The 26,041-nt window shown below is 30.5% G+C and overlaps 1 protein-coding gene across 1 annotated transcript; it reads right to left on the minus strand.

The window, feature by feature from the left end:
- Nucleotides 1-3: 3 nt before the first annotated feature.
- LOC126857560 (probable chitinase 10) lies at nucleotides 4-25,857 on the minus strand. The gene is made up of 16 exons (XM_050607122.1): nucleotides 25,571-25,857; nucleotides 6,772-6,853; nucleotides 5,949-6,109; nucleotides 5,125-5,362; nucleotides 4,739-4,918; nucleotides 4,378-4,501; nucleotides 3,707-4,016; nucleotides 3,026-3,452; nucleotides 2,605-2,822; nucleotides 2,132-2,286; nucleotides 1,898-2,038; nucleotides 1,573-1,720; nucleotides 1,283-1,468; nucleotides 904-1,026; nucleotides 567-768; nucleotides 4-364 (listed from the first exon to the last, which is right to left on the minus strand). Exons 1-16 carry the CDS (start codon nucleotides 25,571-25,573, stop codon nucleotides 156-158), a joined length of 2,907 nt encoding a protein of 968 aa, XP_050463079.1. The 5' UTR covers nucleotides 25,574-25,857; the 3' UTR covers nucleotides 4-155.
- Between the last annotated feature and the right edge of the window lie 184 nt (nucleotides 25,858-26,041).

The following is a 26,041-nucleotide window of genomic DNA, read 5'->3' on the forward strand; positions in this document are numbered from 1 at the left end:
TGTTGGTTAATGCTCATAGTAATGGTAATATTGTCTCATTACTTACGAATTATATGATGAATACTTTTGATAATATTATTTTCCCTACAGATTTTTTTTCGTCGCTTCTTTATTTTACAAGTTTTTTTTTTTATTTTTTATTACATTTTTCATTTTTAAACGGGTGGAGCTTGCGTATGATGCAAACAACCTTCGACATTCTCCGGCCAATCGCATACATTCTCATTGGGATTAAAGACAAGATTCACAGGACAAGGCATGTGATGCTTGCGTTCGCCCTCGCACATATAATACATCGTGCAATCATTCTTATCCGCATGATAAGATATATGATTGTCTTCCTCGTCACATAGCACCTCATTCGCTGCAAAATTTATTTCAAAATAAAATAAATTTTTTATAATTATCTTAATCTTTCTCTTTCTCTTTCGCTATCTCTTTCACGTAATTTTTATAGATTTTCAAGCTATAATTAATATAAATTTCTTTTGTAATCATTTTTTCATGCAATAAAAATATTTTTTTTATATACAACGTATATAAAAAATATATGTCGATTTACTTACGATCCTTAGTAGTATATTTTCCACTTCTCAAGATACTTTCATAAGGACCGTCGTACTCTAGCTTGACTTTATAATCTTGCAGTTCCTTCTTCATCGTTTTAATCAGCGGATACCTTCCTGCTCCGCAAGATCCTCTGAAATCGTCCATATCAACTGACCAGATCATGACGCCTCCAAAGCCTTCTTCCTTAAGCCAAGCCATCTGTAAAAAAATATAATGTTTAAGATGTAAGAAATGTATGCATAAAAAAGTCTGTATAACACATAATTAATATTCAAAAAGTAATATTAGAAATTTTAATTTAAAAATCAAAGAAAAATTCAAGAATATGGTCACCTTATTAATAAGACTCCTTTCGTCGTCAAATCCGACCCATTGATCATCTCTGTACGCAAATGGTACTTGTTGCTCACTATCCCACACTAGAGTCGTGTTGTCTTCGTTTAAGAAGCTACAGACCTATTTACCAAACATTTATTCGAGCAAATATAAATAACAAGAAACATTTTAATTTATTAGAAAATAAATTATAAATTTTTATTGTAAAAATATTTTATCATACGACAGAATATAATTCTTAAAAATTAATAATTCTTTTTTTTTAACGGATATTTAATAAATATTTCATTACATTTGCTTCCTCAGAAAAAGAATAATATACGGATATAAAAACGGATGAAACAAAATAAAAAAAAAACGATACTTAGTAGCAAACCTCATAGTATGACAAGAATCCAGATTCGTTGGTGAAATTTCCAGCCAATCCACCACCAGATGCTGGAGCACCAATATCGAACTTGTCTTTGTCGACCAGAGTAAAGGACCTACCGTATGTGGGCATTCCTATCATGAGCTTTTCCTTCGGAGCTCCTTGTTTCACCCATTCTCGCGCACTATAATCCTAAATAAAAAAGCGAAATAAAAAAGTGTAATAATAATATAATATCAATTAAGAAACATTATATATTTACATTATTCATAAATACATGATATTTACGTACTTACCACTGTCAGCTTTTTCTGATAACTAGTAGCGCTTTCTAAAGGATATAATGGACTGTTATGGCCAACCTGTCTTTCCCACTGACCATGAAAATCATATGCCATTACGTTGATAAAATCTAGATACTTAGATATTTCGGGAACATCATATCTAAAGAAAAAACATTCCAATTGTCTCATAAATTTTAAAAACTCTTATATATTAATTTATAAAAATAAAATATTACTTTACTTTTAACTTTTAAATATAAAACAAAATATAAAACTTAAATAAATAATTTAGTTGAATTTTTATCATTATAAATCGCGACATATCTGTAATGTTTACCCTGCAGCAATGGCTTCAAAACTTGCAGGCACTGCGGCTGACAGGATCAACTTCGGTTGACCAGAGCTTTTCGCTTCGCCCTCGAAAGCTAGCCTGAGCTCCTTTAAAAGATTAACATAGGCCGAACGATCGTCGGCTCCTCTATAAAAATTTTGAAAAATTATAATATATACATTGCTGTATATTACACAGCCATTTAATAAGATGAAAAAAACATGAGGTAGAAAAAAAAACCTTGGATATTCCCAGTCAACATCCAATCCGTCAAATTTATATTCTCGCAAAAAATCGATAGCCTCATAGACGAATTGATTCATTCGGAATGTGTTACTAGTAAGTTCCTTGAAGGGCGTCGAGCCAAACGCCCATCCTCCAATAGCAAGTAAAATCTGAAAATATTTTCATAAAATATAAGTGATTGTATTAAGTTTCAACAATCTATTTTTTTGAATAATATTTTTTATTTAATTTTTCAATTATTTATAATCATTTGAATTTTAATTCATTTCATTAATTTCTTGTTTATTTGTTTTTGAAATAATGCAAATAGGAAAATTAGTAATCTGTAATCTAAAATAATTTTTACAAAATGGCTTCCTTTATTAAGATTTCGTTTTATTTTAAAATGCGCGTAAAATATATAAAAATGACAATATAAAGATATTAAAAAATATTGAATATAATTTGTAAAAATTTACGACAAATACCTTAATGTCTGGATTCTTGTCGCGAAGTGCGATTAGTCGTTGGTACATTTCAACATCTTTATCGCTTCCTTCGGTAAGTAAATGATCCTTCAAAGTTGCGAACGCGTATACCACGTGAGTGCAGAGAGTAGGATCAATGTCCTCCGGATTGAATCGTCCCATTCCCGGCCTTTTGTGCGACCAATTTGTCAGGTAACAAATAGTTTGAGCCTCTCTCTCTGCCAATAAGTAAGAAAATTTTCACTATGACGCGCAATTAATCTCTGATCATAAAAATGATCGTAGCAGAATTTTTAATTACCATCTTAAACGCCTAAGAAAATAAATATATGTGCTTATCGCATTAACTTCAAATAAAATATAATAAACATAATTCTAATTTCTTGGGCAACTAAACATATAAATTCTAAAACATTTTTACCGTGAGTTGGAGTGTTAATGACAAGTGTCGTAGCCTTTTGAAGCTTCTTCGATTTGTTAAGAACCTCCGAAACAGAAATCTTGTAAGCTTCCGGTTTCTTCACGATCGTCTCCGTGATGGTGGTAGCAACTGCGCTCCAATCAATGTCTTTGGCGTTTGAACCTCGCGAGACACCTCTGAGCTCTTCCCTCATCGCACCTATTAAAGGATACCGAACATTTCCACCGCAAACAGTACCGTTAAAGTCATCCATGTCGACTGTCCACACCATGGCACCTCCGTAACCCTTGTTCTTCAGCCAGTACATTTTATTCCTGATAGATTTCTCGTCGTCAAAACCAACCCACTGATCATTGTACACCAGATAGGGTACTTTCATCTCGTCATCCCAAACGTAAGCGGCGCCATTATGTAACATTTCACAAATCTGAAATTAAAAAAATGATTTTATCTTTCACTCTTCGTTACAGATATTTCAATTTTTATTATATTTCTCAATCAAATAATGCATTTCATAAAGTATTCAAAGAAAATTACAGTTTCTTTTATCAAGTTTATTTAAAATTAAAAAAAAAATGCAACTTTAATTGTGTTAATAAGGTAAAAAAAAGTTTTAAATTTTTAATTTATATATTGTGATTTGGAATTTATTTACACTGTAAATGTGAGACAGGAAAGTACCTCATAATACGCGAGGAAACCTGATTCCTTAGTGTATTCGCCCGCTTTTCCGCCGCCACTAGCTGTTGCATGTACGCGGAAATTTGCCGGATTCGAAAGGGTGAAGGACCGGCCGTACGTAGGCATGCCTATAATCAATTTTTCCTTTGGTGCGCCCAGTTTAACCCACATCGTGGCCGCATTGTCAACGCTCAATTGCTTCTGCCATTCCGAGTCCAATGACGAGGCGTACAGAGGAGCATTGTGACCGGTTTCTCTCTCCCATTTGCCGTGGAAGTCGTAGGCCATGAGATTAATGAAGTCTAGATAACTAAGTAGATGAAAAAATGCATTTTCTTTTTATTAAGTAATCGAATGCATTTCTACATATCGCTATCGAGATATAATAAATGCAGATCAGGAGAATGCCTTCTAGAATTTTGCAAAAAACACTTGGCAATTAGTGGAGAATAAAATTTAATAGCAAATAATATTTCCATATATATTAAGCAAATATTTTTTACACAAAATTTATATATAATTAATTAACTTTAATATGGCATAAAAAAAAATTAAAGATCGATCTATTCGTGTTATTTCTTATTTGTTATAAACATTATTTTATATTCATGTACAATTTTGTATTTTAATTTATCTCACATTAATATCAGAAAATTTTTTTATAATCATACCTGGCAACAGCGGGCACGTCATATCCACTCTTAACATTGTCAGGTCCAACTGGTACCGCGGCGGTTAACAAGAGACGAGGTTTTTTCTTCTCTTGAGCCTCCGCTTCGAAAGCTTCTCGGAGTTCTGAAGCGAGAAAACAATTAAAAATTAATTTAAATCATGCAATATGAACGAACGTGTTCGAGATAAATGAAAATGTCAAACGATTCCACGTGCTATGTCAAACTCATGTAATTCTAGCATAAGGACTAAAACAATAGGCAATATAATCGCGTTATTAAGATTGACGCTGCGCGTGTATCCGACATTTCCAGACCCGGCAAACTTGTTGTTGTTGCCCTTTTCCAAGCGAGTCCTTACCCTTCAGCAACAGAACATAGTTCTTCTTGTCATCCCCACCCTTTGGATATTCCCAGTCGATGTCAAGACCATCGAAGTTTCTGTCTCGCAAATATGGTATAGCACTGTAGATGAAGGTCTGTCGAGCGTATCTCGTCGAGGACATATCCTTAAACTTCTGCGTACCAAAGGACCAACCGCCTGTATATAAAGCAGAAAAAACTCCCTTATAATTGATAGATTCTAACATAACATTCTAACGTAACACGCATTTTAAATATCGCAAAAAATTATTAACATGGAATTGACACTAGATGTAAAGAAGCTACATAATGTAATTTTAATCTTGTGGCCAGGATCAATAATTTTTGACAAGATAATACAAATGTGAAGCAAAACAAACTTACCGATCGCAAGCAAAATCTTCAGAGACGGATTGGCTTTTTTAAGATTTACTACCCTTTCGTACAGACCGATCTTACCGTCCTTCGTTTCGTCATTCGATTCGAAACTGGTCAGTTTGTTTTTCTTTAGCCATCCAAAGGCGAAGATAACATGAGTACAGAGATCAGGTTGAATATCCTCCGGCATAAACTTGCCGATCTTAGTGCGATACTGGGACCAATTGGTGTAATAACACACCAGCTGTATAGAAGAAAATGATATAAAATTAATGCGGGAGAATCGTATTAACAAAACGTAACTGCACACAATACCACTTATTTTAAAATACTTATAAAACGATTATATAAAATCTTTAATTATACAATATAATAAATATTATATATATTTCTAAAAATATTTTTTAAATATTGACACGCCACAAAAATTATTTATCACGTTGAAGAACGTTGATAAAATCAAAATAGGAACAGGATGTTCGATATATCTCGAAATTGATGGCAAACAGTTACAGAGGGATACTCGATAATTCAAAAAGAGATAAATCGAGACTAGCTATTAAATAAATTGTCTCGAGATAAGAATCTCGGAAAAATCTTACAATTAATAATTTTTTTAAGGAGATGAATCACAACGGGCATCAACTTAAGTTGAACAATCTCAAGGAATTCAGTATTAACTTGTATGTGTGTGTGTGTGTGTCTGTGTGGAAGAGGAAGCGTAATTAATTCGCACATAATATGAAAACAGCCGTTCGCTGGAATGGATCGTACACGCTCGTAATATCGTTACCGTTAACATATTGATATTTAACGTACGCTCCACGTACCTTGTAATCGTTCGTCTTGCCAGATTGCAGGTCGCTCTTCGTATTCTTGTTGCTGACACGATTTCGCGTGACCTTGAACCTGTTGACACTGGCTGAGACCTCCTGATCGCTCGAGATCGACGGCGCGGAAGTCGTCGGCCTGCGGAATCTCTTTCTCGCGCCTGGCGAACACATATGTATGCAGACACAATCGCCGGATAATTACGTAAAATTCGCTCCGATTCTTCCTTCGGCCATTACGCAACGTCGCGCACGAATATGTGTTTCAACATTGCGTAAGATTTCACTCTTATACATACAACACGAAACTTAACTTCGAAAGGCAAGTGCCTTTCACCCGTTAAAACCGATTAATCTGGAACCGCATATGGTTTTGCATATATCACGCAATATCCCTTTGTCGATCTTTTGGGACATTATATAATACAAGTTTGTGTAACCGGAAGCTTGTACACGCGCGCTTTTTCTCGCGCAGGTGAATGCTCTTGTGACGGATAGATCGGCCGGCACCTGCGCGCATTCAACTCATCGCTTCGATCGGTGAAAAATTTATATAATCGATGGAGAAATTATCAATCATTATATATATCGTTTGGAATTATAGACTCTGACGTAATGTCGCTATGAAACAAGGCATTACGTTATTGATCAATCATCGATAACTGATCGATAATAGAATCATTATTAAAGCTTTAATAACTCTTATTTGTTTCAAGGTATAAATGCCAGTTGCTTATGGCTAATAGATTTAATCGTTACGATTTTCAGAATGCAATCGTTGCAAAAGCAGATACCGTTGGAGATTAACGAACGCAGAAATTACCTTCGGCATCCTGTAGAAGGCCTATAAGCAGCACCGCGAAGCAGACGAGCAGCAGCCTCCAAGTAATTCTGCTGTTCGATGCCTGGAAAGAAAGTGAAGGTGAAGATAACGCAACAACAGGTAAGCACAATGAGAATGTAATGAGTTTAATGCCCCCGCCTGCTGCCGTATATCGCTTTCAATCGAATCTGAAAAAAAAACCTGCATAAAAGTATCTCGTGCAAATCTTGAATCTTTTTTTTTAAATCTTAATACATAATTATATTACTTATATCTATAATTTTGGCTTATAAATATAATAAAAATTTTATTTCTTTATTATTTTGTCTATATGTATAGAAATAATCATGAAATAGTTTGTAAGCAAATATAACAATTAATTAATTAAAGACAATATTTAATAATTAGTTTAAATGCAATATTTTTTTATATTACGTAACAGTACTCATATTTTTCTTGAGAAATACTAATAGCAAAACTTTATTATAAATAATTTATTATAAATAAATTCTCTCTAACTTATGTTCTTTTATGTTTCATTACTATTATTCGATACTTGGAAAACTTTTGCACTTAACTCTATGTATTTATAGGTATTCACGCACGATAAGGTTAAAGATCCGATATACGGTTCTCCTGTCGCAAGTACTATTCACATATGCATTGCACTTGGAAGAGAAAGTAATTTAGAATATTGTCTATATTTATTCGTTAGTATTACAATGCCTGACAAAGACCACGACGAAAGTCATTTAAGGTTTAGAGACAGATTATGTTCTACAATAATAAGAATTAACAATTAACAAAAGAAAATAATCCTTACAAAAAAAAAATAAATTAATAGAATTTAATAAATTGACTGCAGATTTACTTTTCTCTTTTTTAAATACTTAGGTTTAATTTAAAATTAAAACAGAATTGAAAATAAACAAGAAATAACAAGAACGGGAGATATTTTTTATACTTTCATATTTTTCATATTTTTAATATTCTTTTATCATAAACTCACAAATAAATTTATATGTATATATAATTGTATGTATTATATTTCTCTCTAGCAGAGCAACATAATTCATCTATTTCACGTTTTTTTATATTTTATAATTATTACATAATAAAGATACATATCTATTCAAGCACTTTTCGTTGCAAAAAATGCTAATAGTGAAAGTAATATATGGTTCAAAGAATCCATTGTCGGACAAACGCGAATAATGTAGAAACTTCATTGAATAGAAAAATAAATAAGCAAGCATAACCAGCAGCGTGGAAAATATTCAAGAAAATTATCTCCTACTATATCATATTCATAGAAAGAAAGAAGAAATTTATAAAAATATGTATCTTGTAAAGAATGGATAATTTTAGGAAATTGCTGAATTTTAAGATCAACTATAAACAAAAATAATTAGTCCTTATACGACATTAAAACATAATTACATTAATATTTATTCATGATATTCAGCTTTGTATAGCTCATTTATATTTTCGTATTTAGAATAAAATAGAATTATTTAACACAACATTGGAATAATTATCTCTAATGCATGATCGTGAAAACAATGCGAATTGTTCATACGCTCGAATCGTGTTTTCACTCCTGACTCGCATGAGATCGAGATGGAAGTCACGCTCTATCGCGCCTCTTCGTAAGATAGATATATTCGCACTAGGAGATAAAATACTACGCAGAGAATTCGTCGTCTTCGCTCGTATTAATTATTAACGAATATACGAGAGAAAAGCAACAGATCTCGAGTCGACTTTTTTCGTTTTTTTTTTTTTTTTTCGAGGTCACGGCCGATCCGGACTTCACAACGCGCAGATTTTTTAACGGTGTATATCTGATTCGTATTCCAGCCACGATCCTGGAAAGTTCTCAACCTCGTGAACGACTCGTGAGAAGGCCTCGCGGATATCATTGAATATCATTACGCGATACTGCCTTAATAATATTCGACTCAAATCCGCGCGCGATTCTCTGCTTTTATTATATGTATATCAAGAGACACCGAGCCGTTCTCTCTCGGTTCTTCGTGCGATGCCGAAGAAGTGAAACTTCTTTCCTGCATTCTGCAAAGTGGCCGTTCCGCGTCATGTGGAGTTTATCGAGAAAAGATTTCATTGAAATTGCTGGGTAGAAATATTTACCGAGATATAAATAAATTGTTTATGTCATTTAGAGTTTTTCATTCGCGTGCCTCTCATGTCTCGCTGTTCTCCCCGTTTTTATTATACGACGTGTCGAGATTAATTGTCTCTAAACTTGACAAAATATTTCACACGATTATCTGATCATCTCCTCGATTGCACTCATAACAAGTTTTTAATTCGTGCTTCGCGACATTGATGGGATAAAGTGAAAACGCGATTACACCTTTAATCATTCTGTTCCGATTTCACTTTACACGAAGGTCTACGTTGTATGAGAATAAGCCGGCTTATTAAATCTCCCGTCTTGTTACAAATGATGAAAATAGATATCTTATAATGCTTGAAACATTAGAGTTATATTTATGCATTTATCATTTTATTTATATATTTATGTATTTAACGTAAATAATATAGGATTTTATATATAAGAGTTTTGATTAATATATTTCGTTCGTTCGTTAACGATAGTATGTATAAAATATGTATAAAAAAAAATAATATAATATATGTATATAAAAAATATGTATAAAAAAAATAATATAATATTCTAATATCTAATTTAGCTCGCAAAAAATTCTTTGATAATGTAATGCTTCAAAATTATTGATCAAATTAATCAAAAGATTTATCGCTAAAATTGGTGCAAATTTCACATTTTGAAAGGCACTCCGTATATTACGCACACATTTCTCTAAGCATGAGTTAATATATATTTCATAAATGTCATCGCGCGAACGAGAACCGGTGCTCTACATTTGCTTGATTTTCTCGTATTCTCGTCGCCACGCGTCACACAATGACATCGTCGAACAAAAAATTATCCGTACCCGTCTCTTTTCTCATTTTTTTCACCTCATTTCTCATTGTCGCGCTCATTATCGCCGCAAAACGCATTCGTTTCAACGTGGGAACGACTCCACTTCTAGGCCGACGACTCAGTCATTAGTACTGTTATTAATTAGCCAGATGAACGATGGGGATTTACGTCTAATCTCAGGAAGAGATGTATCTCGTCTATGGAATGCTTAATTTGCACAAACACGCGACTTGTTTTATACATTTAATTAACTTCTTCGTATACATGTATGTTACTACAATCGTGTTCATAGCACAGATTGATAAAATATGTCTAAAACTTGCTTTTTCATTATCTCGTCTTTAGCAGATTTGTATAATAATTCAATTTGTATGTATGTTTTATATTTTTAGCGGGAATGAATGTTACGACAAGTAGCGAAATGTGAAACAAGCTAATTTATCTTGACATAAAGACGCAAGATAGAAATTAGCACGATTTCTTATTTTTAACGTCGTAATTCAACATAAATGCAACGAAGGACGAGGAGATTTCGCTGTGGCAACTATCTCGTTGAGAACTATCTGCGTCGTCGTCGTTGCATAGTAGCCGGTGTCTGGCTGTATGCATGTTCGTAAGTACCGGGAGAGAGCGAGAGATTTCTATGCCAGACTTTTAGAACGAACGCGGCCTCTATTGCCTCGGTGCACGGCTCCCCTCGTGTTATACAGCCAGCCAAGTATCCGTGACTTGACAGAATGATAATTTCCCTTTGAAATACGTTCCTCTTGCGGTCGCCCGCGCAATCCACCGATAGATACGAATCTATCCGACATCTCGGAAGACATGCCCGAGATGCTTAAAATCGAGATATCGCATTTTTTTTTCCTTTCTTTCTTTCATTATCACAAAATTCTTATTAGATTCGGTACAACCACAAATATATATATATTCTTGTTTTTTATCAATTTCTCTTTTGTGATAGAACTCATATTTTAAGTATATTTTGTATAGGAAAGTTTATATGTAAATTTTTATCTCTTTCTAAGTTTATATAATATTCCATAAGCTAAAAATTTATATATCTCAAAGTGAAAGTATCTCGGTTCAATTTTGTCAAATATCATTGATAATTAGCACGCTAATAAATTATAAAGATATTCGCGCTTTTCTATTTCATATAAAATTATTAACTTTATGGATTTTTCATCGTTAATGCAAATGTTAATTTAATCTTTTGTTTCTGCTTATAATCTTGTTATTTTCTATCATCTCTGTAGAATTAAAGCACGTATCTTCTCTTATGTTTGCATGACATTATGGCAAATTTTAAAAGTAACCGATAGCGAATCTGATATAAATACAAGCAAGCTTGATCCTGACGATATATGAGAAGTAAACAACAAGACAGTAGTCAGTTCTTCTTCGAACAAGGGTCAGTACGAAAAAACATATGTAATAAATATAAATATAAATACAAATTTTGGCAACCAATAAGAAATTTAAAAAGCATTTTTTTATATTTATTGTATCCTCATAAAAGAGATTCTATAATATGTAAAATTATTTTCATTCGAAGACAACTCAATAAAAGATATGATAAATTTTTATTTGATACCAGCCACCTTTTGACTAATTGCTATATCTATATGTATGTTAGCTGTACAAAGAGATTTAACTCTTTAATGTATCTTTGGTCCTCCTCAATTCAGTGACATATCAGTGCATGATATATCAAGTTTATTAGTTTCTTTCAATTGATTTGCTCTTACATAACAAATTTTAATGTGGATCGTAAAACATTGCACACTATTATTAAAACATTTTTATGATAAATCAATAAATGTATATTATACAGCTATAAATGTAAAATATAATTTTTTTATTATTTCAAATATATTATTGTTATATAATATAAATATTAAAAAAAGTTTTTTATAATTTTAAAATTTTTTTTTCATAAAAGATATTATTTCCTTCATAAAAATACATTATAAAAAATTTTTTAAACGTCTATTATCAAGTTTTAACTTATGTTTTCATCTACAATTGTATAATACATTTTATAGATGCAAATCAAATCACATTTCTCTCTATTCTATTATTTTTATATAATCAATTTATTACAAAATAATATTATATCTTCATATGGTTTCAATGCCGTAAATATGGGAAAATAATCTTAATAATTATTTGAAATAATAAGAGAAGGCGATTAGCGCAAAACAAACTTTCATATCTGCAGAAGATTAAACTCATCAAGATTATACCGGATTCAAATCCTGTTATTTCTCTGATTAGTATCTGAAATCGTTATAAAAACTAAGTTTACATTTGACATTGCGAATCGTCCTCGTTCCATCTCTGATTTCGTTTGAGATCGATTGCCTTGATGACCGTATACAGGATGCAGACAAGAGTCCTGTTGGTCGATTTTGTGGCAGATTCTAGATCAGCGCTGCCGTCCATCCGTGAAAATTTCACTGACGTTCCTCGCGGTTGTACATATACATACGGAGTTCGGGATTTTCGAAAGTTAGTCCGCTGTAAAAAGGTACGCACCCGACCCGTCTAATTGTTGATTCACTGCCAACGAGAGAAATCGATTCTCGATGGTGCCTATTAACGAAGAAATGCAATTATGCTGAGGATTATGTACTCAGTATTGGTCACAATGCGCGTTTTCCCTTTTGCTTAAGCCTCGTAGAAGTGACAAAACTTGTATACTGATTATTATCTAGATAATGTCATACATCTATTATTTTTATTATATAGCAGGATGAATTCATAATTAATTAAACAATTAAATAAGAATTATCTTTAACAATTGATAATTTGTCTGATTTTAATCAGTAGTTTATAAAAAAAATGCAGCGCATTATTACGTCTTATTAAAAGTCTCGTACTTTACATAAGGTAAATGTATGTATCTCTAATCAAGCAGTCGGTATAATGGGAATTATCACGCTTAAATTAAGTAATATAAAATTGAATGCATGACTCATATGATCTTACGTACAATGATGGAAGTTCCGTGAGATGCAACAAATCCATTTTTACCGGTGTTTCTACTGTGTTAGGCTTTCTTTTCAACCGTGCCATGTTACCTCGTTACATTTACCTGGTTTACACTCGAGCGCTCTCATTTAGACTGCATACACTGCATTAAATTTTGCTGTTCTCTTAATAACTTCTCTAAAAATCTTTTTATAAAGTCCTTTCGATTTATTCTTACAATTTCAATAAAAATTTGATACAATTATATATCATATGTAAAATTAAATATGTGCTAAAATTGATGAATTTTATAGATATTATCTTTATAAATAAATGTAACAAAAATCTACTAACTTTAATCTATAAAATAATTTATATAAATTGATTTATGTATAATTGTAAATTTTAATTTCATAAATCTCTTTGATCTCTTTATTTTAAAAATTGAATATATCATTCTTATTATTGTCTTTTTATTGTTCCTATATTTTAATGAATTCGTGAACATCATATTACACATTTTATATAATAATAGAGTTTTCTCATAAATAATATCTTCCTATGTATTATACTTTTTTCAATTAATACTATTTCCCTATTTCCCGCGGCGTCAAGCTTTCTTATTTCTGCTCGAATTCCGGAACGTTCCAAGCACATTCCTTATTGAATTACTGTCGTCGACCTCTCCCGCAGAATAGAAACGTTTCCGCCAATCGTGATAGCATGATATAGCTATTAAGACAACCATTCTACTGGTGATTGTAAATCCACAACATTCGATCTAACGCGTGTTTGCCTTTGCATATATTAATTATAATAAATTCTTTTGCAGATTAGAAAATAAAAGTAAAAATTGATTATATGCAACAAAAAAGAAAGCAAGCAAATATACAAAAATTACTCGAACTAATATTTTATTTATACGAAATATTTTTACGTGAAACCTTTATTCGGAAAATATGTATAATAAAATAAAGCAATGTACTTTTTTATTTTAACCTTTGATAAAATTTTAACAAAAAACTTTTAAATAAAAAAACTATTTTACTCTTTAAAAAATATATTAATACGTTAATTATAAATTTAAAATTTAAGCAATTTATATAAATTTTCTTACTTATTTAATTTTTAATATTTTTATCTGTCTTTTCTTTCTCTATTTTTTATTTCTTTTCAAAAACTACTTGTTGAAAACGATCGTATCTTGAGTTTCCGTTATGTGATTTTTCTATTTTACGTGTCACTCCGTTTACCTCCTTTGCTCGAGTCTTGAAAGCCTTGTGCTTCTTTCCTTCCTCGCGTTCTCTATTCTTTTTCATCATATTCGCCTTGCAATATTTTTTAGCATTATCGAGATTTTTGCAATCGGCCAAAGATTAAAAAGGATACAGATTTAGCGCATCAAAATGCAGGAGGTGTGACTCCGATTTATACGTCTCGTTGATTACAATAAAATGCAACCGCGGTTTCTTATAATATGTCAGAGTATTGTATATAAAGACAAATAATTATTTTTATAAAAAAATATTAAAGCATAATGATATTTATATCGTATTTAAATAAACAAGAGAAAATTATCAATTTGTACAAATATTAATATATCTTTTTATACATAATGTAATATATTTACTTAAATGCGTTGCATTTTGATCTTTATTTCGTAGAACGACCTATACAGAGATGACATAATTATTGTTAATATGGTGTCAGACCTCGAGTATACCTATGGTAAAGGCTTCACTCGATGCCTCAGGCAGTTAAAATAAAACACGATTTTCACAGAACCGATGTGTTTCTTCTTACTATGTAAATAATTTTTTTGTAGCGGAGATTCAGCGTTAACTGCTTAGACTTTCTAACTAGCGACTCTTACATCTAACTTATAATTAGTAAAAATCAAAGTCACGGAAAAATATATCTGATGTGTTTATGCGACGTCCTAGAATTTACATACCATTTTTCTTCAAACTATATTTTCTATGTTGAAATTAAAGCTACTTTTCTCTTATGAAAACTTTTTACAGCGCGCCATTATTTACCTTCTCGTTATATTTTAATTAAATATCTTAAATTCAAATTTTTATGAGTTTTTGTAGTAGTTTATTTATGGTAGGTTATTTTATTATTAATATTGGATAATTTCGCAATTATAATACACAAGTTAGTATCAAAAATATCTATGATTTTCTGAGGTAAAAAGATATAATTATATGCTATTCATTTATATGTACATTCTCCCTGTATGGGAAAAATTTTTTACCCTTGCTTTGCATTTTACAATCACGATTCAAATCACAAGCAAATCAATAATTTATATAGATTTATGTAGACGTCTTTATATAACATTGCTTATACAGTTTTATCAATACCAGAAATATTGCTTTGCATTGGGAATATGACTGTTGTATGAATCTTATGTGTCGACAACGATAATCTCATCGGATTTCGCAAAAATTGCAAGAATCCGCGATAATTAAATGTAAATCGCAACCTGATTTATCAGAATGGTATGAATAGCTAACCGTTTTACGATCGCGCTGAGCAATAATTCTCGTCGCGGTGTGTCAAGTCGATTATGAAAACTTGAAAGGTAAGGCGCTCTCGCCGTATATATCTTTGACGCATTAATAATAATTTGTGCGCTGATGTAACAATTACTAGAGATGATGTTTGTGAAGCATATCTATTTTAATGAGAGGCACCTTTTCTTCCTTTTCACAATTTTAGAACATTTACCTTCTTTTTTTTCGTTGTACAATGACATTTAATTTGCACATTTGTAATATGATTTTATTATATGACTGATTATATCTTGCTTTATCAGTATTAATATGTACTTGAAAATTTATACTGAAATTGACAATAGCGTCTATTCTATGTCTTATAATTTTATATACATATAATTCTTTAATAAAATTGTCTTGTACTTGACACACATTTTTTTTTACGAAACCATGAATAATCATAAGAGATAACATTTAACTTTTTATAGGTGCCACAATGTATTCGAGAGCATACAGTATTTTATCCCAAAAAGATCATGCAAATACAAAATGGGAGATCTCATACTAATCTAAAGTATTTAAAAATATATATAAATATATTTATATTATAATTAAAGAGAATTATTTTACGTACATAACTTTTAGACAATGCTATATACGATTTTCAATGACAAAATTTTATGATATTTCAAATCATTGTTTCTTTTATAAATGTAATAATTTAATGCAATTTAATATAATTTAGTATTCTTTAATGAAAAATTATACTTTTGTATATCAATTTTATTTAAGTATACCCACAACTATTATTTCTCTTAAACAGGCAGATACAACATTTCTCATAATTTTACGACAAGCCAATAATTTATTCAGTCATATAATAATTTAATTTAGCAAATGCCATTGAGGTCACAGCTTATTTATTTGCACATGTAAAGTTTGAACTATAAACTATACCACTCTTCATTACTACCTATTAGTGACAATCCCATTGCTTGTCAATCCGCTCTTTCTACTTTCACTTAAATTTAAATTTAAAAACGATTGAAATTTTTGGCAGAATTTGAAAACGGGACTGCAAAATTTATTAATTAATTATTAGCGTTTAATTTAAAATAACAGGTGAAATTTTGAACTGTGATAAATAAAACTTACTATGTTTTTATAATTATTAATTAGCTTTGATAACTTTGATTAATTACTATAAATTGTGTACATCACTGTTATCTTAAATATATTTTGATAAACATTTTTTGTATTTTACAGAAACAAATTAATTTTTCTAAGAAATAAATAAAAAAGTATACTAAAAAATTATTTTAAAATTATAATTAGTAGACAATTTACTAGCATTGTAATAATTAAAAATGGCAAACATATTAAGATTCATAATAATTAGTACCAACACACGGAATAGAGTTATTAAAGAACATAAATCATCATCTTACATTGTGTAAAATATCCTTTGAAGCTGCAGTGTGTAAACGTTTCGCAAAGCTCTGAATTTTTATTACACCCGCATCGATGCACAATCGTGCATTTTTCCACATGGTTTCCTCATTCCGTGGTTTACACTGCCCACCCTATCGTGTAATTAGAACGCGAGAATCGCCATGCAATCGACGGCGTAATGTGCGGCTGGTAGCATTACGCCTATCTCGTCCGGTAACAATATAAATTACGGGCACGCGTTAAACTTTTTACTACCGCTAAAGAAAAGTATCGTGCTCATTAATAGCCAATTAATGTTTAACCCGAGGTTCAAGTGAAAGTGCCGGCGGTAAAAAAAGAAGAAACTATCTATTATTCTTCTGATCGTTTCCGTTAGTTTGTACGTTCAATGGTTACGCCGTACTTTCCCGAAGTACAATCTATATTCTTAACGTTTCTCATGGATTAACAATTTGTTCCCCGTTTTTCTTTCTTCCAGAAACTTTCGAATTAAATAGTATATACAAAATTAAAATAGAAAAATATCTAACATATTATTTATAAAAATTATGAATTATCAAATATGAAGAAATGATAGTAATAAAAAAATATATAAAATTATATAAAATTTGTCAATTTAAAAAATGTGTTTTAAATATATAATATTTTCTTTATATAATTTTCTATAATCTAATTATAATTAAATAATTCTTGCTTTAATATGCCCTTAATAAAATTCTATAAAAGAGAAGATTTCAATTGTTAGTAATAATAAAACTGCGAAGCTACAATGAGGACGATGACTAAGTTCTAAATTCTTTCGTCGCCTTTTTTCGTGTTTTATGTTTTTATCAGAAGGCTAACTTTAATTTCACGGCTATTATTCTTGATTAAAGCAAAATTTCTTCGTCATTTCAATGCAATCATGTATTGATCAAGGCAATTCTCATTTCGCGCAATATGTATCCTTGAAGAAATTATTGGATTAAGATTATATTATCACATCACCTTTCGTAGAATCTAATGTAATTTGTTTTCTAAGAATAAAACAAAAACTTATCTCAGAAAAAATGCAATTAAAATATTCAATATACAATTTTTTTATTTTATAGATCTTGCAATTTTGTGCATATGTATCCCTTTATAATAATTTTTAAAATTAATAGTTTAATGTTCTCACAAATAATTAAATAGTATTAATCTTAAGCATAATTTTTTTAATTATTTTCATATTAACAATTGTCCATTAAATTGCTTATCTATCTTAATTTATTTAACCAAACTCTCAATAAGTTTCTGTTTTATTTCACGATATCCAAGATATTATCAGATGCTTTATGAAATTTGGAAACATTTAGTACTAATTTAAAATCATTTTGTGCAATTTGTTTCATACAATTTCAGAATTTTTATGTCTTCATATATAATGTTTCAAGAGAGACAGAAATTATTAATCAACTATAAAAATATTAAATAAAATTATATTTAATTCTACAAAAAACTAGATAGAAAATATAGAGAAATACAAGCCACAAGATGAGGACAGATTAATCTTTGAGATTTGTATATTCTATATAAACCGCTTTCTAATCACAAAGTTGTATATAAGTACTCTGTCGGTCTCAATTGAGATATCATAATATTTTGACATTGATGCTAGTTATCAAATCTTTCTGATCTTTAAAAGAAAATACATAAATTATAATAAGAATATCTTGCGATACGTTATGCAAACACGTAATTTTAATCTCGAAATAACCTACTTACAATTAGTGCAAATATTTACTGTTCCTATGTTAAATCTACTTTATGGAATAAATTCAACAATGTTTTGAAATATTTATATTACGTATTCGATTTAGAGAAAATACATTGTTTTGGAATAACGATTAGAGTATTAATCAATAAAAATATAAAGTTTATATTATATTAATTTTGACTTTATTATTTGGCATAACATAAAATAATTTTGGCATAGTTTTGTCCTATCATAAAATTAAAATTTTTTTTTTTTTTGAAAATTATAAATAAACGAATTTAATGTTAAATACTCTACAATTACTTTTTTGTAATTGAAAAGATTTTTGTGTCATATAAATCTTTATAAAGTATCATATAATTTTTTATACATTAAATATTTAATGCGACACATATTGTCTTGAAAAGCAAAAACATATGTTCGTTATTCCATGTGTAAAGTTGACGACGCGATGTTGTGAGAATAATGAAGAGAACAACGCCTCGAAACGGCGTGGTACATTGAGCAACCTAAAAAACAGCACGTAGCGACGAATTTCACTTTCCAAGTTAATTAACCTTGAATGACGTATGAGATACTATCAATCTGCGTGTAGTAAAAAAAATTATTCAAACATTGCGCGCAATTTCTATCTTTCACGAAAAAAAATCGACGAATTTTTTTGCATATTTTTATTATACACACAAATTAGAAATACCTATATACTTCAAACAATCGCTTCTTCTCCCGTTATATTCGTCAATTAAAATTAATCGACATATCTGCATAATTGAGATGCGAGATTCGTATTATGTGCTTGTAAATATTTTTAGCGATTTCCTGTTTTATATGCGGTTCCCCTCTAATACTTTCGACGCTAAAATAAGTTGCTGTCCTTCGACAAAACATGGCCATACAATTGCTTCAACTATCACACGTATTAAGTTATCCCTTGTTCTGCGCACTTCTGTTGTACCAAAAAATCAATCGTTCACCGCCAGACATTGCTTTTAATATTGAGAGCTGGACAATTTTATTATTATCTAGATCCTGGTTCCAGAATCGCGATGATGGTAATCTATTCTATATGGTGTGTGCTTTAAAACACTTATATAAAACAACCTGTTAAACATGTATCCGCGTCCCGTGCGTCTGGAGAAGAGTTTGAATTTGAAAACCACCCGACTCTGAGCAAAAAATCCGCTCATGTCCGAGCGAATCGCCACATACGTTCAAATACTGTTGGGCTCGATACTTTCGCCAATATAACAAGTAAAAAACGTATTTTAAATTATGTGAATAGAATATGTGTGTATGTATGAGTGTTCTCCTTTAGAATCTTCTTTAGAAAATAGAGTATTATACGATAATTAATTTAATTGTATATATGATAATTATTCTGGTTAATTATAAAACAATTTTATCTTTATATTTATTATAATATTGTAACATATTATTGATATAAGGATTAACTTTCTCTCGGTACGTGCATTTCTTTCAACTTATTCAAAATTATTCTCTTGACATTTATTTTACATTTTCAATTTGTAGTTTATTCGAGTCAATTTGTTTTTATTCGCTAAATATTAACTATATAAAAAAATAACATTTAACAAAAAAATATATTAAATATTATCTTGTCGATCATTATATATTATATTTTTTTGCGAATGAAATTGATATGTTTCAAAATTACAGCCGATATTAGCCCATCACTATACGTATATTAATACGTGCGTATCGATTCGTTTTCAGGCTACGCACGTTTGCAAACCGTTTTCACCTGACTTCCGCCGGAGGGGCCTTTAGCACTGCAAGCGTGATGTCGCACGCTTATGAAACTTCCACTGGTTTCCTGCTATAAGACATATTGCTGATCTATCGAAACCAAGCTGTCAATTTCCTATTTCCTTTTTTCCAATCCAAGTTTAACTTTATAATAATTAATTCTCAAACATCTCGGCATTTATTCTTTTTAAATCGTATATATTCCATATATATAATATAATCTATATAAATATATTCCATGTATATAAAAAATAGAAATATAAAATGATAATAATATATATAAAATAATTTAATAATATTTAGATTGTGCAATTTAATAAAATTCTGAGAGAATAACCGTCTCTCTAATACTAAAAATTAAATAAAAAATAGCGAAATATATGTAATAATTATTTAATATTTACGTGTAAAATAATTATTACCTATATTCCGCTATTTTTTACTTAATTTTTAGTATTTTTTGTAATATTTGCAACATATATTATATGCGATAAATTCTTTAAAAAAAATTTGTATTAATCAATCCGCACATTATTTTTTGAAATACTTTGGGCACACATATTAATAAGAAGGTTAAAAGGGTTACATTTCCTTTAGATAGTATATGAGCGTATGTAGGTTACGTTGGAAAGCAGTTGAAGTTGAACATTGCGGTTTACGCGAGTGAACCAGCACCGTTTCTACATCGTTTTATTCTTTTTCTCTTATTCTAAATATTCTCTCATTCTAGATATTTTTATTCTGCTTACTATTGTTATCGAATTATTATATATACATAACAGTTAAATATAGACACTTCCGTGCTTATAAAATAATAATATATTATCATGAAAACCGCCTACTTTTATAATTTTCATAATTATTACAGAAATGACTGCACGTTAACTTTTTTCCGCTCTAAAGTTATTATGTCTCATCGTACTTTCTTGAATTATTCTCAGCTTCATAATTTGTATTCTTGCAATTTAAGAGAAAGCATTCTTTGTATCCGTATAATTCTTTTTTTATAAATAATATCTTTATATGTTTTCAAGTATATATTTTATTCTTTCTTTCTCTCATTATTCTTATATTCTCTTATTTTATTTGTCCGTAATTTCCTTTTTTAAAATCTTTCGCACTTCTAATCTCCATTCGGTTTCATATGCCCTTTTACTTTCACCGGATTTTATGCTCGCATTTATAAAATTTGCACCGATTTTCTGCGCGCAAAACATGAAATGCGTGGGTGGCATGAATATGCTTCTTTTCATCTTTTCTCTCTTGCGATAACATTCCTATTCGATGCGACTTTATATTCCAGAGACAATCTTTACGCCCACTCTTTCACCTCACTTCCTGCGGAAAAGATCTTAAACGTGCACGCATGTTTGCAGCATAAACTCCCTTCAAAGAAGAGAACGTTTAATTTCTAAACATTTCAATTTTATACTTTACATCTATAATCCCATATTTTTTAAATCTTCTATTAAATCGTCTTTTGTTTGTTAAAAAATAAAAAAGTAAAAAAGTTTGACAGCACAAGAGTTGCCTCGAATGTTGACGTACATAAAATACACCTGAATCAATTAACGTCATCGTTGTTACTTTTCTCGCTTGGAATTCCGAGACTTGTTTAGATCGAGCGTTATGCTGTCCGGGGCTCTGATAATTCGCGATAAATGGCGTATAATGCGGCGTCGTAATTCCGCAAAAAAAGAATTGCGATAGAAAGCCGTTGGAATCCGGAATTTCTATTCTAAGTCCATCTTATTCGGTAAGTACTTGTACGTACGTTCACTCACTGACAGCAAAACATGTATCGCTGGTTCCTCTTACAACGCAACAACATTCTACATATCTTATATCGTGATTCTGCACCAATTTGTCTATCTTTATCTTTCTTTAGCATTATAGTTATTTATTTTTAAATAATCAGTTAATTTTGTTAAGACTTTTATCGAATCTCTAATATTTTGGTACGCATAAGTGCTTATATATGTAATAAACATCTCAAGAAGACGTATTTACTTTAAGATTAACACATGATTTAACGGCATTAATATTTAACAAAAAAATAAGTTAATTATAAATTATATTCACGTGTAGATTTTTACGACACATGTCGTAGCATTTAATAAAAATATGTGAAAATTGATATTATTTATATTATTTTATAGAATTAATTTCTTATAAAATGAAAGAGAATATAAAATATTCTAAATTACTTATAGCTCATCAATATAATATTATGTGTATTATAAAAAAATTTGCACAAATCCTCCCGACATATAAAAAAAAACCTATTATATCTTACATCTATCAAAGTGTCCGTAATGATTTCAAAATAAGCGGGATATCGCATCGCAGCAACGGAACAGTGAATGTCAAAGTATTTTGACGGCAAAATGTTGTAAAACCCGATCCTTCGAAGTTTCACCAATGGATGTAACAGAAAGAAAACGAGTTCTTTCTTTTTTTTTCTTTACCGTTATACTGGTCGGTCACGATTAACGACGCTCATTAATAATTCAGCGCAATCCATTGCATCCTACGATCGCGACGAAGGCACGAATGACTTCGGAATCGGATAATAAAAGATATCTTCATAGAATAAAAGAGAAATAAACGATTGCACCTTAATAAATATCCAGAGATCAATCTTGCCGCTCACAAATAAAATATTGATATTTTCCTGGAAGAAACGTTTAAAAATGCTACTAGCTTAGTTTAACTTTAGCATTATAATTACTTATACGACATACATATGACTCGATTCTCTCATATAAAATGAGATAGAAAGTTAATATGATAGAGATTTATAATCCTCCGTGCGGTTGCAAAGCGGTGTTTTACAGTCGTATTTAGAACGTATAATCTGTCTGGTATTTATATCCATAGGAAAAACAATATTGACATTGTGTGACGTGTAAGCTGTGTAAGAGAAATATATAAAATATAAAGACAGCGTAAAAAGACAAATAACATAATCATTAATATCAAAAAGAAATATAATGTACAAACAGATTGCGGATCAACAGATAAAGATTATAACTGTTAATAGTTCTAATAAAAACTGCATAAGCTGATACAGATGCATCGCGTAGAAAGATATTGATATTTTCTACAAGAAAAAAAAATTTTATGAGAGAGGAGGAGATATACTTGATAAAATAAATTTATTATTTGCCACAAATTGGCAAGAAATGATTAATGATGGCGAGACAAGATCGATAAAGGCAATGCAAAAATTTACAGATAATTTGAAGCACCAAATAGATCGCATTAATTTTCGTTAATTTATTTATCTAAGAATAAAATAATCAAAACAAAGTATACACTAATCATATATCGGAACCGCGGGCTCACATAGCTTTTTCATTCAATATGAAATAATAAAATTTGATTAGATAAGATTCACTCGAGATTAAGGATGAGATGAAAAGTGAAAAGATTTACCGATTCAATTACACAGGCATTCTTCAAAAGCGCGCTTTCAGCGCGAACAGGTGAATCTTGTAACATAACGTTACAAGGCACGTAATGAAGTTGTGATGGGATATATATTCATTTTTTGTATGTCCATTCAGACATACGTATATATCTGTGTAAGTAAAAGGCCCTCCCACGCGCGACGAAAACGTCACGCTATTACTCGGCGATTTCAATGCCGCTGTTCGGCTAAGATTTATATCGTTGTCAAAAAATACGTCAACGAGGTCGTCGCACGACGAAAGTGAGAGGAGACGTAGCACCCGGAAGGACAGAACGAGTTCTTGATTCTGCAACAAAGGTATTGATGATGTGCGTATATGCGTGTGCGTACGGCTACCCTGATTTCCATCGCAAAATCGTTATTGTATTTAAATATATTGTTGCTGCATCTCGAATAGATAGATTTTTTGTGGTTTAGCAAATGTGGGTAGATTTACATGTCCGAAAATTTAAATCAAAGTAGCGATACTCAATTATTACTTGATAAATCAGTTTATCTCAATTATGATAATTAGCATTAAAGTTGATGTTTCTGTAATTCTATCTTTATGATATTTTCACGCCAACTGATTCGTTAAATAATTATTTAATATGATTAATTAAATAGAAAGTTTTATTATTTATATAAATTCGTAACAAAAAAAATTTTTTAAACATCGATAGATTCTAAAATTAATTAAATAAAAAAGGAAGTAGTTAATTTACAAACAATGATAAAATCATATTTGTCACATTATATAAATATATAATTTTAGATAATACAACTACACCTAGCATATAACAAATAATAATAGTAATAAATTCAAAATTCCATAAGTTCCACAATTAACTCCAATAAATAGAATTGCCTATAGACCGAGTCAACTTAAATTAAAATCATTTAATGTAATGTACAATGAAACATTCTAACAGATGAGTGACATTGAAATCAGTAAGAAATATTTCATCAACAAATTTAACCGGCATCGATTAATAATAAATATCGTATTTGTTAATTTTAAATTTTTTGCTCAATTTGACGTTGATTAAATTCGACGTTGGTGAAATAGCGACGTAAATATCGTCGATGATTTGAAAGTAAACCGTTGCAAGTGCACGTTTTAATTGTCAATTATAACAAAATTTGTGTCCTAATAATGGCACAAGCGAGTGATCGCGATCTCGCATATCTACTTTTAATCCGACATTCGAATCGAACTTTTTTCAGACCGGTTCCACGGTGTCTCACATGAATCCACGCGTGATGTAATAACGTCGTGTCAAAAAAAAAAAGATCAAACGGCTCGAAGATGAAGCCGCGTGTAAGAGAAACGTGTTAGACGCAGAACATCTTATCGTGAATATCTCTCCGTCGTGAGAGCGATTTTAAATTGTCTCTTTTTTTCGATCATTTGATGCTCGCAAAATTGGAGCAAATTGTTCAGCCAATTTATATACGTCAAAGATTTCGGCACGGCGATCGAAATGAGCACTAACCGAAGAAACCCTCTCTTATCTAACGTCCGAATATTTAGAAAACTACTATAGATCTTTAATCGATTAAATTTAATAGAAGAATATGGCGCGATGGTAATTTAAAACCCTCTAACTTCTTTTTCGAATTACATTACATAACAGTAAAATTAAAAAAATGACATAAATGTGATTATATGTTATTATTATAAATGTCATTATATGATATATTACTTGTTGTTTGATTAAGAAAATTGAAATTATAAGTAAAAATAAAATCAAAGATATTTAATCATCTTAAATAAATTTAAAAAATATCTCGATAATGCTCTAATTTTAATAACATAAAAGACAATGTGTAGCTTTATGTTAAAAAATTATCATATTTTAAATAAAAAAATTGCATCTATGAGTATTAAAAAGACGATTAGTCAGTCGATAATCGTTATAAATAATTGTACTTACCATATTTACTCCAATTATTCAAAATAACAAAAACAACAAAGAGTTCGTGAAGCGTAGCACCGTGCGAGAGCAGAAAATCGACGAAAAGTTTTCCCGAGCACAGTGTCTAATTAATGGGAAAACGAAATGTGAGAACGAAGAAAAAACTCAAACAGACAACGCGACAGAATTATCGGAGCAAAAAAAGAAAAAAAAAGAATCTCTTCGTTACGGATTAGTACGAATCAATAATCAAAAATCCGCCGCCGCATGATTGTGGAACTGTCACTGACAGCAGTTCGGGAAACACTGACTGGTGTGGCGAACGAGCCTTCTATCATTCTTTCTCTCTTTCTCTATCTTACTCTCTTTCATTTTCCCTCTCTCTAGCTATATCACTCCCTCTCCCCCTCTTTCTCTCTCTTTTTCTCCCTGAACAGGGTGCACCCTCTCTCTTTCTGTTTCTCCCTTTCTCATATACACTGCACATTT

Source organism: Cataglyphis hispanica, chromosome 22 (assembly GCF_021464435.1).
Source record: "Cataglyphis hispanica isolate Lineage 1 chromosome 22, ULB_Chis1_1.0, whole genome shotgun sequence".
NCBI lineage: Eukaryota > Metazoa > Arthropoda > Insecta > Hymenoptera > Formicidae > Cataglyphis > Cataglyphis hispanica.

Coding starts and splice junctions, on each gene's coding strand:
- LOC126857560 (XM_050607122.1), bottom strand. Junction 6,110..6,771: donor CCTTCTACAGGATGCCGAAG/GTAATTTCTGCG, acceptor TGTGTTCGCCAG/GCGCGAGAAAGAGATTCCGC. Junction 1,721..1,897: donor TTTGAAGCCATTGCTGCAGG/GTAAACATTACA, acceptor TTTTTTCTTTAG/ATATGATGTTCCCGAAATAT.